This window comes from Falco peregrinus, chromosome 8, assembly GCF_023634155.1.
Source record: "Falco peregrinus isolate bFalPer1 chromosome 8, bFalPer1.pri, whole genome shotgun sequence".
Classification (NCBI taxonomy): Eukaryota; Metazoa; Chordata; class Aves; order Falconiformes; family Falconidae; genus Falco; species Falco peregrinus.
The window spans coordinates 32,851,202-32,865,816 of NC_073728.1; the positions used below are offsets into that span (position 1 = coordinate 32,851,202).

General features: G+C 49.7%; 1 protein-coding gene across 1 annotated transcript in view; it reads right to left on the bottom strand.

The window, feature by feature from the left end:
• The window catches only part of ITGB5 (integrin subunit beta 5), a 64,238-nt gene extending 52,027 nt beyond the window's left edge, over nt 1–12,211 (bottom strand). Inside the window, exons 1-2 of the mRNA XM_055812680.1 lie at nt 11,976–12,211; nt 7,768–7,853 (exon numbers count right to left, since the gene is read on the bottom strand). Of these exons, the coding sequence (XP_055668655.1) occupies nt 7,768–7,853; nt 11,976–12,081 (192 nt within the window). The 5' untranslated portion in view covers nt 12,082–12,211. The remainder of the gene's footprint in view (nt 1–7,767; nt 7,854–11,975) is intronic.
• Between the last annotated feature and the right edge of the window lie 2,404 nt (nt 12,212–14,615).

The window sequence follows — 14,615 nt, forward strand, 5'->3', positions numbered from 1 at the left end:
ATAGCTCTGCTAGCCCCTCCTTCAGCTGTGCAGCCAAAACCCAGTGCAGGGCTGAATAAATCTCACTTTTTGCTGAAGCTCCAGCATGGCAGAGGATGGAGAGACATCAAGGAAGGAGAAGTCGTCTGACAGATCTCACTTTTGCACCCCATGGGGTGCTCTGGGGTCCCCCAAGGATAGCCTCAGGGTCCAGGGACACAGACAGAGGCTGTTTGCTGCATTTTCTCACTATGGGGTCCCAACGCTATTTGAAAAATGCAAGATTTGCATTCCAGCATTCAGCAGCGGGGTCCAGCCAAGGAGACGGCACGTTGGATGGATATGAACACAAATTTCTTGGAACACATCATGTAAACAGATCAACTTCCAGAAAGGAGGACTGGGACTATTTAAATCATCTCCAGCATGACACAATAAAAATCAGAATCCCTCACAAAACCAAAAACAACGCCCAGCCTTTCACAGCAGCACATTTAGTGCAGCCTTGGAGAAAAGTTTCTCTCAAATGTGATTTGACCTGAAGTCAGTGAAAAGCCAGAGGGGTCCAGGCACTCTCCTGGGCTGGTCCACCCAACAGCAGAGCACCTGCAAGGAAATGATGTCCTGCCTGCTCGGTACCTGGACCACAGCTCCAGGTGAGCACCTCTGCCAGCTCATTTCTGCTGCCACCTGTTAGAAAGGACACTCTTGTGCAAAAACCAACACAAGCAGCACCAGGAGTACAGCCAGGAACCTCTAAGTTATTCCCCCGGAATTAACACTGGAGAGAAGCATCCAAACAGGATGATATTTAGGGATGCTCATGCAATTTAGCCTTTATCAGGCGTTTCCAGGGTCTGCTCCAAAGCCTCTTTATGTGAACAGAAAGACTTGCCGTCAAAGGGCTTTGAATTCGGGCTTAATTTTCTGGCTGGGACTGGGGTAGCAGAACAAGAGCCAGAAGGGGCACGCAGCTCAGGGAGAGGAGGGTGGTGGCTTCCTGCCCCAGCTGCTATTATTTAGTAGTCGAGCTCCTAACACCACAAGAGACAGCTCTGGGTATGGTACTGTTTATACCAACGTTCGTCATCCCAGCACAGGATGAATACAACAGCAGCATCCGCACGCTGAAGCCAAGACAGTGCCGGCACATGGGGCAAAGAGCTCATCCCTGTGGGACCTGCCAAAGCTACTCTGGGGCAGGGTGCCCATGCATGCACAAGCCTGTCCGTTTGCATGGTGGCGAGAAACGGTTACTGCTGCAATGTGTTTTTCTGCAGCCTCCGTGACAAAAGTTCTCCAAAGGATGCCCAGGAGACTGGAGGGAAAGCCCCTACACAACTCCTTCTGACAGGAGCTGCACAGAGGTCTAAGGTCAGCAGCACCTCTGCACTTTGCACAGTTCCCAGGTCCCCTGAGCCTAACCCAGCTATTTTATCTTAAACTTTTTTAAAATGGGCCCTGAGGGCTTGCTACAGGGCAGCAATTGCTGAGCTGGAGCTCTGGTCAAATCCAGGCCTTTTCTTGTTTGGTGAAATGCCACATTACCCGGGGTGAAAGAAAATACCCCCCTTCAGGGCTGCAAACGCCCCAGGGGAGGGGAACGCAGCTCAGCACCCAGGGATGCAGGACTGACCCTTATTTCTGCTTGGGTTTCTAACGCAGGCAGGGTGTCACCGAGCAGGGGAGTGACAACAGCCTCAGGAAAGCCCCAGCAATCTCCGCAGCACCCTGCGAACAAACACCCTCATATGCACCCATAGGTCAAACCCCAAAGCTAAAACCATGGCTATCAGGTACCATCCAACTCAAGCACAAAGTTTTCTGTGACAGAAAAAAACTAGACTCCCAGATGTTAAATGAAAGGAAAAAAGGATGAGCAGATTTGAGGAGTAAAGGGTATTGCACAGGTCCAAACAATTAACGAGCAACCATGTTGAAAGGCAGACCCACACCAGCTCAGACGTGGCACACCGGTTCAAACCCCAATGCCCCCTAAGCAGTGGACATCTCACAACTAGTTAAGCAACTTGATGCCCCCAGATACCTGCCACCTGTAGAAGAATGGCTGCAGAAGCATGGCCTTAGAATCTCTGAAGATCTGCACAATCCAGGCCTGGTATTAGAATAGGCCTGTAATCAGAATTGTACTGAAGTTGCTGTGCTGAAGTTAACAAGAAAGGTAGCCTTGAGCTATTCTTGAATCCTGAGACCGAGTAATTATGTTGTGCCAACAGGCCGTGGCTGTAACAGGATACAGCTGCTGGGAAAGCAGGTGTAGGGCCAAGAAAGATAGGGACCGGTATGGGAAAATAGGGAGTAACAAACTACAAGGCTGAAGCACAGCAACACAATTAGCTACATGGATAGAATGCTTATTTTAGTCACGATAATTAGGGGTGTAAGAACCGCGCGCGTTTAGAGACTACTAACCAATTATATTTCTGCTTTACAAATATGCATGTGTACCGGTTCTATATAAGTAGTGTTAGAAACTAATAAAGTGGAGCAAGATGCATAACTCATATTAAGCGTCTTCTTGACTCCGGCAAACCCTTCTTCCAACAGCCACCCATCTGCCTGCACACCTGTTTCAGCAAGAAATGCAGCAGGTACCCCACAGCAAGCAGGAACCACCCCAAACATTGCTTAGTGCCCCAGAGAGGCATCGGTTCGGGAAGATCCCACCTAGTCCTTGTTAGCAGCACTGGCTGCTCGCAGCCCAGTGGGCACTTTGCAGTCTGGCCTCTAACTAACAAGCTCACAAAAGCAAATGCACACAAGCAGACAGAGTGAATGGAGACAACACTGTGACAATTACATGCTCATCAGTTTGACAGTTTTAAGACAAATTGCTTGGTTCATGCTATAAAAATGGAGAATAGCACTGACTGTACCTAACTGACTATATCTAACTCCCAACTAGACATGTCCCTACCATTTTTTGCTTTAATCAGTCCAGCTCTGCATTAATTCAGTCTGAAACATGCCTGCTTTCTCCACTTTAAAAAAACTGACATGTTCCCTCTAGGAACATCCTTGATTTTCTTTCTCATTCTCTAGACACACATTCCTGAGATGTGAAAGGATGGGGGGTACAAGCAACCTGCTGGGAAACAGAGGGTGCCATCCAGGAAATTTCCATCCAATTAATCAAAAACAGAAATTTCAGTTTAATTAATGTAACTTACATGCCTGTCTACTTTGCATGTACACACACAAATGCACCGGCATAGGTAATGCATGGACGAACACACAGTATGCACACACCTAAAAAATAAGAGAGGCCCCTGCACATCGGTAGGTTGCTCCCCAAAGCAGCAAACAGAAGACAACAGCAATGAGATGACATAATTTTTCCCTCCATACTGGTACTGTAGTCGACCGACTCAGTATTAGATCAAACTTACGCATGTACGTGGTTAATAGGTCAGTCAGTTGAAATTTGGACAAAATATGTAAATATCTATCATTGAAAACAAGAAAGAATTTGAAGAACAGAGGATGTAGTTCATCCTTGCAAATAGTTAACAAGACGTGGCCTTGGGAGAAGGAATAGACACCATAAATGTGTCAAGCTAAGAAGTAACAAGATAAGCTCAAGGAGAGCTAAATGGTTAATGAAACCAAAGAGAAAATTACTGGAACTGTGTGGGAACTATCCCAGTTAGCATACTACAAGATCCACCCTCCAACAAAGAAAGCCCCCTCCCCAGAGAATATGCCCAATGAAAAGAAAGAATACTGCCCCTTTACATGGCCCGTAAGAACCCATGAGAATTAAGTGTGACTAAACCTAGTTGTGAACAATTGTTCAAAGTATAAATGTTTATATGCAAAGCATAATAATCTATAGTAATATAACTGTTCAAAGTATAAATGTATAAAATGTTTTACGACAGACGAGCCATAAATGCTGTCTCGGCTCTGTGCAGTGTTGGCTCTTTGCACACTGGGTCACAAGCTCTGTCTGTGAGATGACAGTGCTCCCAAACCGCCTTGCGGAGAGCATCCCCATTGCAGTCACCCCAGGTAGGCTCACAATGAACACCAGCCCCACGTGTCTATCACACCCCACCTGGCAGCTCAGAGGACAGCGCTGATGCCACTTCCAGAGCTCCCCGCTCCCCCCAGCAAGCCTGGCGAGCCCCGCTGAGCCCCAGCAACCTGATGCCATTGCAAAAAAAGACACAAGCAAGCATTCTCCACTCCCTCCCATGAAAACCAGGCTGCCGCAGCGATCACAGCAACCCCATAGGCCAGCATGCAGTTGCCAGCCAGTCTTCCACCAGCAGCGTGTCAGCAATTTCTAGTCATGTCCAGCTTCTTCTGGAGCAGCAGAATCTCCTCAGATTCAGCACGGATGGAAAGGCTGCAGCAGTCTCCATCACCCAAGAGTCACGTATTTCCCCCAGACAGCCCCATTTCAAGGTGAGCTCAGGTGGCAGTTAAGGCCACCCATCACATACCTCCTCTTTTAAGTGCCATTTAAACAGATCACCTCATTTAAGTCCTGCCTTTCCAGGTATTCTTCCACCAGCCAACAAACGCTTCCAAATTTCCAACAGCCCAAAGACTTGTGGTTAGCTCAGCAGCTCCCAGGGGCTCTGGGGCTGCCACATACCAGAAGCTGCTGTCACCAGCTCATCCATCATCACCATCTCGGATGGGAGAAAAGATACAGAACAGAAGCGGAAGAGAACAGAGGCCAATTCAAGCCAAGGGGATGTGATGCACCCTGTACTAACAGGCAGGAGGTGGTAGTCTTGAATTTGTAGTTTCTTGACTACTCAGCTGTAAGCATCTATCTATACACATGCTCTTACCCTCACAATTCAAGGCAACATAAATACAAGGAAACTTATCCCACTCGGAAAACTGTTGGGACGGGGCTCCTTGTATCCACAGAATTGCTTTCACATACTCCTAACCCCTAGCTGCAGTCCCTGAGCGCTCGAGACTTTCTGCTCCTATACAGTCACATGCAGCCTGGATCTGGGAGTGCAAAGGGTGATGGAGGAGGATGCAAAACTGCAGGAGGTCACATGTGACCATCTCTGGGAAACGGCATGGCTTTCCTGCCCAAACTGCTCCTCTCCCACAGCCGAAGGGTCCCTCACAGCATCAGCACCGCTGGGCACCCAGGGGGACAAAGAACAAACAGGTATGATGGCACTGTCAAGAGATGTTATTCCCCAAAGGGAGGAATATTATGTATGAGAAGGTATATGTACACCGGAAGACAAAATAAAAAATATATATAGTGTATATATACTATATATATTATAGGCCTATCTACATTTCCTGTATATATAACATACACACATAATATGTATGCTTCTAGACTTCTACTATATATACACTTCCTAACAAACTTATTAATTGTTGCCTACAAAGATGGCATCAGCTGGCCCAATTTGCTCCCAAACCTGTAAAGTAAATGCAAAGGGAGCAGAAAATACATGCTATTAAGCTGATTTGTGTTTCTACCACAACGTAACCAGCATCTGTGGAAAACACTCCAGTATCTTAGCCCAGATACTTCTTTCTTAAACAGCCCAGATACCTTACTACTTAAACAGAAGCAGAGCTACAGAATTTGACTGGCATATACACTCCCATGTAACACAGACAATGAATGACAGCTAATGGAAATAGCTAAGGAAAACAGACTAAAAGCCATTTAGTAAGTGCACCTGACGAGGCTGCAGCAGAGGGAAGGGAAATAAGGTGGTAAAATGACTATGCAAAGAAAGTAGATATTGAGAGTTTATCATATAACTTTAAAACTTTAAAAAGTCAAAAACCTCTCAATATTTTTCATAGTCCCATTACCTCACCTGATGATCTCAGTTAAAAAGGGATAATTAGAGTTTCAAACAGTAAATTCTAGAAAAAAAAACACCACCAAACACCACCAGAATTAGAATAAGAACTTATTAAGTTCTAGCATGCAGCATGTAATGGGGACAGCCACTTTTAAACACGCAGCTCTTGGCACAAAACACCTTGAAATGTATCTTTAAATAGCTGCTGCAGGCTAAAGGTCAGGAAGTATTCCAGCACTTCCTTGTAAACACCCATCTTCCTTCTTGTCCCCCCCATTCCATTTAGGAATTATTTTTATTTTTTTTTTGTAACTCTCCTGTTTGCAAGATAAAGAGTCAGGCTGCCAGTCCCATGGGCTGCCATACAATTAGTGGTCACAGTGACCACCAGATAAATGTTTCCACTAGCAGCATTTTGCAAAAAGCTGGTTTTTATGCCAAGAATTAAAAAAGACAAACAAAAAAAAATCAAGCTATTGGGTACCCATAGCTTAATAGTTAGCATTGCTGGATCCAGTCTCACCACCACATTAGCTGGCTGGAAGAGGAGCTCTTACAGCTGTTTACAAGATGTCTCAGAAGTGGGATCTATTGCTTTACTCTTTCCCTTCTGCACACCATTTGCCTTGCTGGAAAAAAAACAACCATGAAAGCTATTACGCTGTCAGGTAGCATGGTGTTAGTAGCGTTAGGAGGTTTTCTTTGGAGAGCTGCAGCTGTGCTTACAAGTGAAAATCCAGTAAAACAGACCTGGAAAGCCAGAGGCTGGGGTATGTCCTGAGACCCAGCCAAACTGAGGGGCTTGGGAGCCCCCCTTGCCCCATGTCCATCTCCATGCCCATCTCTGCCCTGAGGGGCTGCGGCCGGCCAGGCAGGGCTGGCAGGAGGAGGGACAGGAGCAGCAGAGAGGCACGTGGGTAGCACCTGCATCCTCAGCTCAGAATCACTGCCTGTAGCTAGAAGTGTGTGCTCAACTCCACAGCTTGCCTCCCCCGAAACAGGACTGGGACAGCCACCCTAGAGGAAAAATGGTTAGCAGGGAATCGGAGAGCATCACTCCTGGGCACGTCCATTGAAATGTTCAAGATCATCCACTGCTCTGGGGTTTCTCACAGCCCAACACTGGTTCCTGGCACAGCAGCTGTGTCTGCAAGTAGGCAGGGTCTTTCCCTGCATCTGTAAGCATCCCTATTTCCCTCTTAAGCACTTGAGACAGATGCAGGCACTACGCAGACAACAGCTATCTGTCTATTAGACATTATAAGGTCTTTTACACATCTTGTTCTCTAGAAATTGTAAGTGTATGTGATAAGATGGATACTTGGATAGAGAGACAGATATTTTCAATTTCTCACAAACTAAAGAGGCTCAATCACATTACGGGTGAGCATCTTCAGCACCAACATAAGGATGCATTTGCATTTCGAAGCACACAGTTAAGCTGCGTAACTTATTGCCATGGCATGGCTCAGATGCCAGAAGCATGGGTTGCCCCTCAAAATGACACAATGGATTCAGAAAGGAGAATTAAACTTTGTTACAGACAAAGCGCCTGTGCCATGCCAGGCCACACAACAAGGGACATGTAGCAGGACACCAGCGGGGGCTCTGGGGCTTTTTAGGGAGAGGGCATTCAAAGCAAGGCTCCCTGCAACACAGAGCCCATGCAGGGACCAAGCACCCACCAAAAACAAGAAGGTAATTGAAGGGACAGAGGAACCAAAGGAACAGTGGTGCTCTGTTGAGGATGTGCAGGGGCCAGCAGGGTCAGAGACTTATTTCCTACAGTGTCAAAGAGCTGAGGAGTTGCATACACCTAAAATAAGCTCAGCATGGAGCACCCACTGCCCTCACCCACCCTTTCTGGCACAGGACGGTGTCAGGAACAGTTGATGTGGGGCATCAGCTCCCTTCCTGCGTTACACAAAGCATGCAAGGCAAACGCGGTCAGCCCACCTACCTCCTTGGAGCACCAGGCACACTTGGGATGGATGAGGAGACACTCTTCGCAGGACGTGGCGCTTCCACTGGTGCACAGATTGAGACCTTCAAGAGAGAACAACAGAGAGCAGGGTGGGCTGAATGGTTACAGCACTCCAAAACAGTTTCTCAGGGGGTTTCTGAGACACAGTATGTTTAGTGTAAAGAGTAAGTTCAAACAAGAGCAAAAAATCTCCCAGGAGCTTAAAAGGCAGGAGAAGGCATAAATCTCTCTTCACCTGTAAGGAGAGCTTGTTTTCTTTTCTTCCCCCAAGAAAAATTAAAGGGACAGAAACTTGTGTTGGGGAGCTGAGAACTTCTAAAATATAACTCTGGTGATTTTTCTTTCTTCTTTTTCAATGGTTTCTGGTTAATCAGAGTTCAGCTGTTTGTCTTCCTAATGAAATAATTCCATCACTAAGGACAGAAGGCAATAGCTGTTTGACCAGCCTGAAATACGGAGGTGGTTGCCCAACACCACCAACACACCACCCCCCCTCAAGATGTTGACTTTTACAGTCAGACTAGGCACATCATCTCAATTTTTCCAGCTGAATAGGGGGCGGAGGGGGGAGGGCCCTGCCCAAAATTTTCATCTTAAAGCAGCCTTGGAAGATACTCATCTCCCCCTTCCACACAAGTGATCTCCATAGTGGACTCCTGTTAGAGTAAATTACTTTTATTTTATTACAAGAGTCATTTCCACAGGATATCCAGGTTAAGCCAGGCAGCATGTTTGCACTGGGGCATGTCCAGGGCTGGCCGGGGTGGAAGGCACCACGCTGCAGCCGAGGGCTCTCCCTGTCCGCGACATCGGCAAGGGCTCTGTGGCCACCAAGGCAGCAGCAGCCAGGGCAGCAGCGATGCTCTTTGCTCCTGGACTGCTGGTGTCCAGCAGCACAAGGGGTGCCGAGCAAGTTTCGCTTGCAAATTCCACAGTTTGGGCTTTGGGCTTTAAAAATAAAGCAGAACCACACGAGCTAAACCGAAGCTAACATCAATGGTATCGGCTTTGAATGCAGCAGCTTGTTTAAGCATGCCTGTGGCTATGATCGTGCCCTTGGATACCACCAGTGCCCCAGCTCCCCCGGCTGTGGCTATTAACTTCTATTGTCAATAACTAATTAAACAAATCTTCAGCCGAGGATTCAGCACAGAGGCTGCACACTCCAAACGAAACGCCTCAGGCTCGGACTCAGAATCTGCTATTTTTTCCAACCCAAATATCAATAAAAGCATTGTCAGGCCTCTATTTTCAGCCAGTTGCATCTGCAGATATCATTGCACCACACTGCTGCTGGCTATAGTCAGCAGATAGCACAGACTTGCCAGTGGCTGCTGAAGAGCCACACTGAGTTTTCTCTGGTCCTAAGAACTTTCTGCCCTAAGAGCTTTGGAAATGGGATTTTTGCTGTATCCCATGTGAATATTGCACAAAGAAATGAAAAGCGCTGGCTCCTGGGTCACTTCCGTATAGGGTCGGGATGCGAGCACAGGAAGCAGTGAATAAAGCTGGACAGCTGGAGGAAAACTTAGCGTGCCCTAGGCTAAAAGCAAAAAGGGGGTGGTAGGTCCTGTCAGTAGTTCTCAGTCACTACCGAGGCATGACTGTATCAGAGCCCTGCACTGAAGGGCCTCTGCTGCCCACAAGGTGGTTAACTCTAACCCGGGAGCACGAAGCCCTGGACTTTCTCTATGGCTCTCATTCAGACAGGCTCCTTGGGCTCATTCATACCGAACAAGAGCCCTCTTTGGGGTTTGGTGTTCGGTTTTTTTTGGGTTTTTTCCTGGCTGTTACCACATACCCAGGCATTTCATTCCTTGTTCACATCCAGAAGTAACATTCCAGCTCCTAAATATTGCAAAAGCTCAAAACATAAATAGATAACATAAAGTAAAACGTAACTTGTTCCACTGAGTTATAATTTGCACAGAGATTAACACTTGCATTTCCAAACCCTACAACACAGCCCAAAGCCTCTCCTCAAGAGCTGTTGCTCTGGCAGTGGTGCGCAAGGTAACACAGCAAAAATAATGGGCTTTATAAAGCAGACACTTGCATTCATAGCTTGGCTACCCAGCCCTGGCTGTCCCACAGCTTTACTTGCCCATCCATATTGAAACAGGATAATATTTACCTCCTTTCCTGACTGCTGGATTTTTGAGAGTCTACTTACTAACGGTAATATCTGAAGGAAAACCAAGGTCTCCTCCTTCCATCAGGTGCCATGCCCAAAGCAGCCCACACTGCTGAGGCCTGGCCACAGGGTGTCATTCCCACTGGTGGCAGCTTTTGGAGTTTCCAAGTATGCTTTTCTTTCCACTTCGGAGCAACACCAAACCGTTTCCAGCATTGTTGTGAAAACAGAGCTTTGTGAGCCCTCTGATTTTGAACTGAAACCCAAGCTTTTTGAGTTGGAGTAAAAACACACAGGATTTTCCAGATGCAAGTCTTTGCTGTGCCTGATTCAGCACAGTCTTTCCTGAATTGGGCAAAGGAAGGACCTGAAGATGCTCATGCTAGTCCAGATCCTTCCAGATGCTGAGGCAAGTCACCCAGTGAAAACGGAAGAAACTCGGTCTGCTCCTTTCATTTAATGAAACCACTCCTGAACATCAACTAAACTTCTTATAATGGGGAAAATTCCATCCAGGATCTAGTGGGGATTACTCCGGAGGAAAATAATCCACCACCTCAGACCACAGGGCTCCACACCACACATCTGGTCCTTCACACTTGCCACTGAGTCCTAAGCCCTGCACCATGTTTCATTTTGCAGAGCAGCATCCAGCAGCACAAAAAGCATCTCCAAATGGCATCCTTCCCTTGGACTGAGCCACAGGAGAGCCCCAAAAAGCAGAGGAAGACCGTGCATCCCACTAGACAGCTCAGATTTTATAACATCAGACTGATGTAGAGCAAGATAGGAAACTCTCATGAAAGTTACTCAACAAAATTACTCATAAAGATGCTCTAGGCAATCAGACCTTATTCCAAACCAGTTCTGCAAGAAATCCTAGTTTGGGCAGCTCCTCAGACTGAGATGAATGTACTGGCCTGCTTGGGGGGAAGAAAAAAAAAAGCCAACAACCAACTACAATCCAAAAAAGAAGTGATGTATTTTATACAGCTAAGTGTGAAAAAAGGTCATTTTATTTATGCTTGCAACAAGCATTCCAACAGCCTCACCCTGGTCATGGCCTGCTGCACTACTGAATCACCAATTCTAAGGACCAGATCCACAAAATACATAAATAAAAAAGCTAAACAAACCTCTTCTGAGATTTTGCAGTCACGTGCCGCAGCACTCTGATGAGCCTCTTGTTAGAAAACACATTAAAACATGAAGCACTAAGTACCATAACAGGGGACTTGGGCACTTGGTGTGCTCCCTTCGGATAAAAAAGTTTCCCCAAGTGCTCAGAGAGGAGAGAAACCCCATTTCCAGTAGTACTGGAGCAGAGTCACAAAACTGCAACGAGTGTGCCCAGCAGCTGTGAGAGCATCCCCACTGGGGACACGGGCTGCTCGCGGGGCGCAGCACGAATGGGGGGGGGAACGGGGCAAGGTGGGCGCGGGGGAACGGGGCAAGGTGGGATCGGTCTCTGGCAGGGCGAACGCCTGGGGCTTTTACACTGCTGCACCGCAATCAATTAATACACATTAATAATCAATTAATACACATTGCTCAGACAAACCTCCCCGGGAAGTGCTTTTCCCTGAACAGAAGCGGTTATAGCTGGCTCCATTACAGTATATATAGAGAGAGGTGTATAGATAGCTGTTCCATGCTTTTTACGGCGAAGGTGTAACGCCCCGCACCGCAAAGCCCGGGGATGCGGTCCGTGCCCGCAGCGCTGCCGGAGGGCGGCCGTCCCCCACACCCGCGGCCGGGGGGACGCGGGCTGGGACCCCCGGCACGGCTCGGGGACGGCGCGGGGCGGGAGCGGGAAGCGCAGGGAGCCCGGGCCGCCGGGGCAGGGGGCGGCGGGGGGCGCACAGGCAGCCCGGCGCGGCGGGCGGCGGGGGGAGATGGGAGCGGGGCCGAGGCGGCCGGGAGCGGGGCGCAGAGCGGGGGGGAACCGGCCATGGCAGCGAAGGCGCAGCGCCGCGGGTCGGGGGGACAGCCCGCCTTCCGGGGCGGCGTTCGCAGGGCCCGGGGCGGCGGGGAGCGGAGCGGCCCTTACCTCTGCCGGGCTGCAGCGGGGCGGCCAGGAGGAGGAGGCGGAGGAGGAGAACCGGGGGGGGCCGGCGGGCGGCGGCGGGGGCCGACAGCCCCCCTCGGCGGGGCATGATGCGGGCGGCCGGGGCGGCCGGGCAGCCCTTCCCGGCCGGGCCCTCCCCGCCGCCTTTTGTGCGGCCGCGGCGGCGGCGGCGGAGGAGGAGGCGGGGGCGGTGCCGCGGAGCTGCCCCGGGGGCGGCGGGACGGGACGGGACGGGACGGGTGCTGCCGGTGCGGCCGCGTGTGTGCCCCGCTCCGGGGTGCGCGGCCGCCTCCCCGCCCCGCCGCGCAGGGAGGCGTAACCCCGGCCCCCCGCGGGCGCGGAGCGGGCACCGGCGGGCACGGCCTGGCCCACGCACGCGTGTGGGCGCGTGTGCACGGGGACGCGGGCACACATGGGCACAGGCTGCATCTGCACACCCGCTCGCACTCGTGCACACTCGCACACAGGCGTACATGCACGCCCGCGTGTCCATGCCCACGCCACACGTGTGCATGCATGCACACTTCATACATGCACTCGCATACACCCACCCGCATACGCGCACCTGCATGCACAGACCTGCACACAGACGCATGCATGTGTGCACATGCATGTGCGCACCTTTCACAGACACACAGATGCACGTACACGGGCACACCCGGCTGTGCACCGACAGGCAGCGGTGCACAGTCAGACCCAAGCACATGCAAACCCACGCACACGCAGACACACATGCCCGTGTGCCCGCAGACACATGGACAACGCGCGCCCTTCCCTCCTGGCTCACAGCAGGGCTCACACTCATTTCCCCACAGGTCACTGGCCGCTCTTACGTGGCATTTTCCTGCTTCAGGGATTTTCTCTGCACAAACAAACTGTGCCCATCTGTTCAAGGGCTCTCCGAGCAAGGGCATTGGGGTGGCAGTGCCCTGCCCGCTGGCTTTTTGGCACTGCCCACACACCCACTGCCTGTCCCTGATGCGACTGGACATCAGCACTTCAGATCTAAAGGAAATGGTGGGTTTATGGCCGTGTTTGGGTTGCTGGGGAGCTTTCTGTTTTTAAAAGAAATCATAAATCAACTGTAGAGCTGATCACTGATTTTAAAGGCAATTTTTAGTAACAATCAACTACCCCTGGCCTGCAAATCCTCATGCTGCTTTAGCATAAGGTCTACTATATCTCACCATCAGATTTTGCTTAGAACACATGCCCTCAATCCCATATGTTACACTGTTGTTCTCAGAAAGAAATTAACTGCAATGTCATCTGCCAAAATTTCCCAATTTCCAACACTGCTTTCATAAACCTCGCTCATTTCTTCAGCCTGTAGGTATCCCGGGGAGATACAAGGTTTGGGTTTAAAGCGACTATTTGTTGTCTTAGGAAACACCCGCCTACAAAAGTTGTAACATTTTAACTATCCTGATGCTGCTAAATCAGGGTCACTCCTACTGTGGCTGCAGGAGCATCACAACCACACACGCTTGCAACCAGTGCAAAAATTCGACCAAATGCCTCACCAAAACCACTGCTGTGGTAGGAGTGTGGTACATGGGCCAGGCCGTGACCTGCAAGCTGCCCTCCAGCTGTCGGCTGTGTGGGGGAAAAGGGGCATCAGCAGCTCTCCCTCCTATCCCAAAAGCGTGATCAGGTGCATGCAATCACCATTTATTAATAATAAAATTAATACTGTTGTGTTGTGACTGACCTGGAAATGCAAGTTTGTAGCATGTGGGGACTTCAAAGTGGGTTGCTCCTCTGTGGCATATTTTTCATATTTCTGTGAAAAGAAAGAAAATTACATGCAGATCCTGCGTTTGCATGAGATAAGGTACCTGATATGAGCCTTAATGCCTAGAGGAGCCTCGTGTAGACCTAGAAGATTCTTAGAAGGGAAGTCCCTAAAGGGACTCTTTCTTAGATCTTCTGGTCATGCCCAAGTACCCCAAGACACAACCACATGACCTTTATCCCTTGTCCCTGTGTCCTGCCATGCCACCCAAGGAGTGCTGAGGGAAGGAGCAGATGCACAGGGGCAAGTGGTGAATGAGCAAGAGGGAGAAAGGAAAAGCAGGGTCATGGGAGGAAGAAACTACTTGGAGGTAAGAAAACCACTTTGTGAGACTCAGCTGTGGCATCTCAAAAAGCAAAGGAGAGGATCTGTGGAAGAGGCAGGAAACATTCAGAAGGAATAAACTGTGGTGGGACTAGAGCCAGGCGAGGCGTAGGAGCTCACCAGTCACCGGTTATATTTAGCCAGGCTCAGCCGAGGTCAAGTGCTTGCCCTTGCTTTCTGTAGGCGCCTGCAGCATCACCACAAGCACCTGGTGCCCACCATGTCCAGGCTGACTTTGCCCCACAGCCCCCATGAGAAACCCCTGAGAGAAGGAAGAAGGTCAGGAGCTGTTGCTACACATTTGTTGAGCCATTGGCTGTTGTCAGTGCTCAACATCTGCTATCAGTCATGTACTCTTAACATCGTACCTTTCAAGCCAAGCCCCTGTGAAGGTCCTGCAGATTCAAGGCTATATACCTTGTCCCAGTAGACCACCACTGACCAACAGACCGTGCTGTGGACCCAGGGCTCTACAGGGAAAGACCCCCCACAGAGCTGCAGGG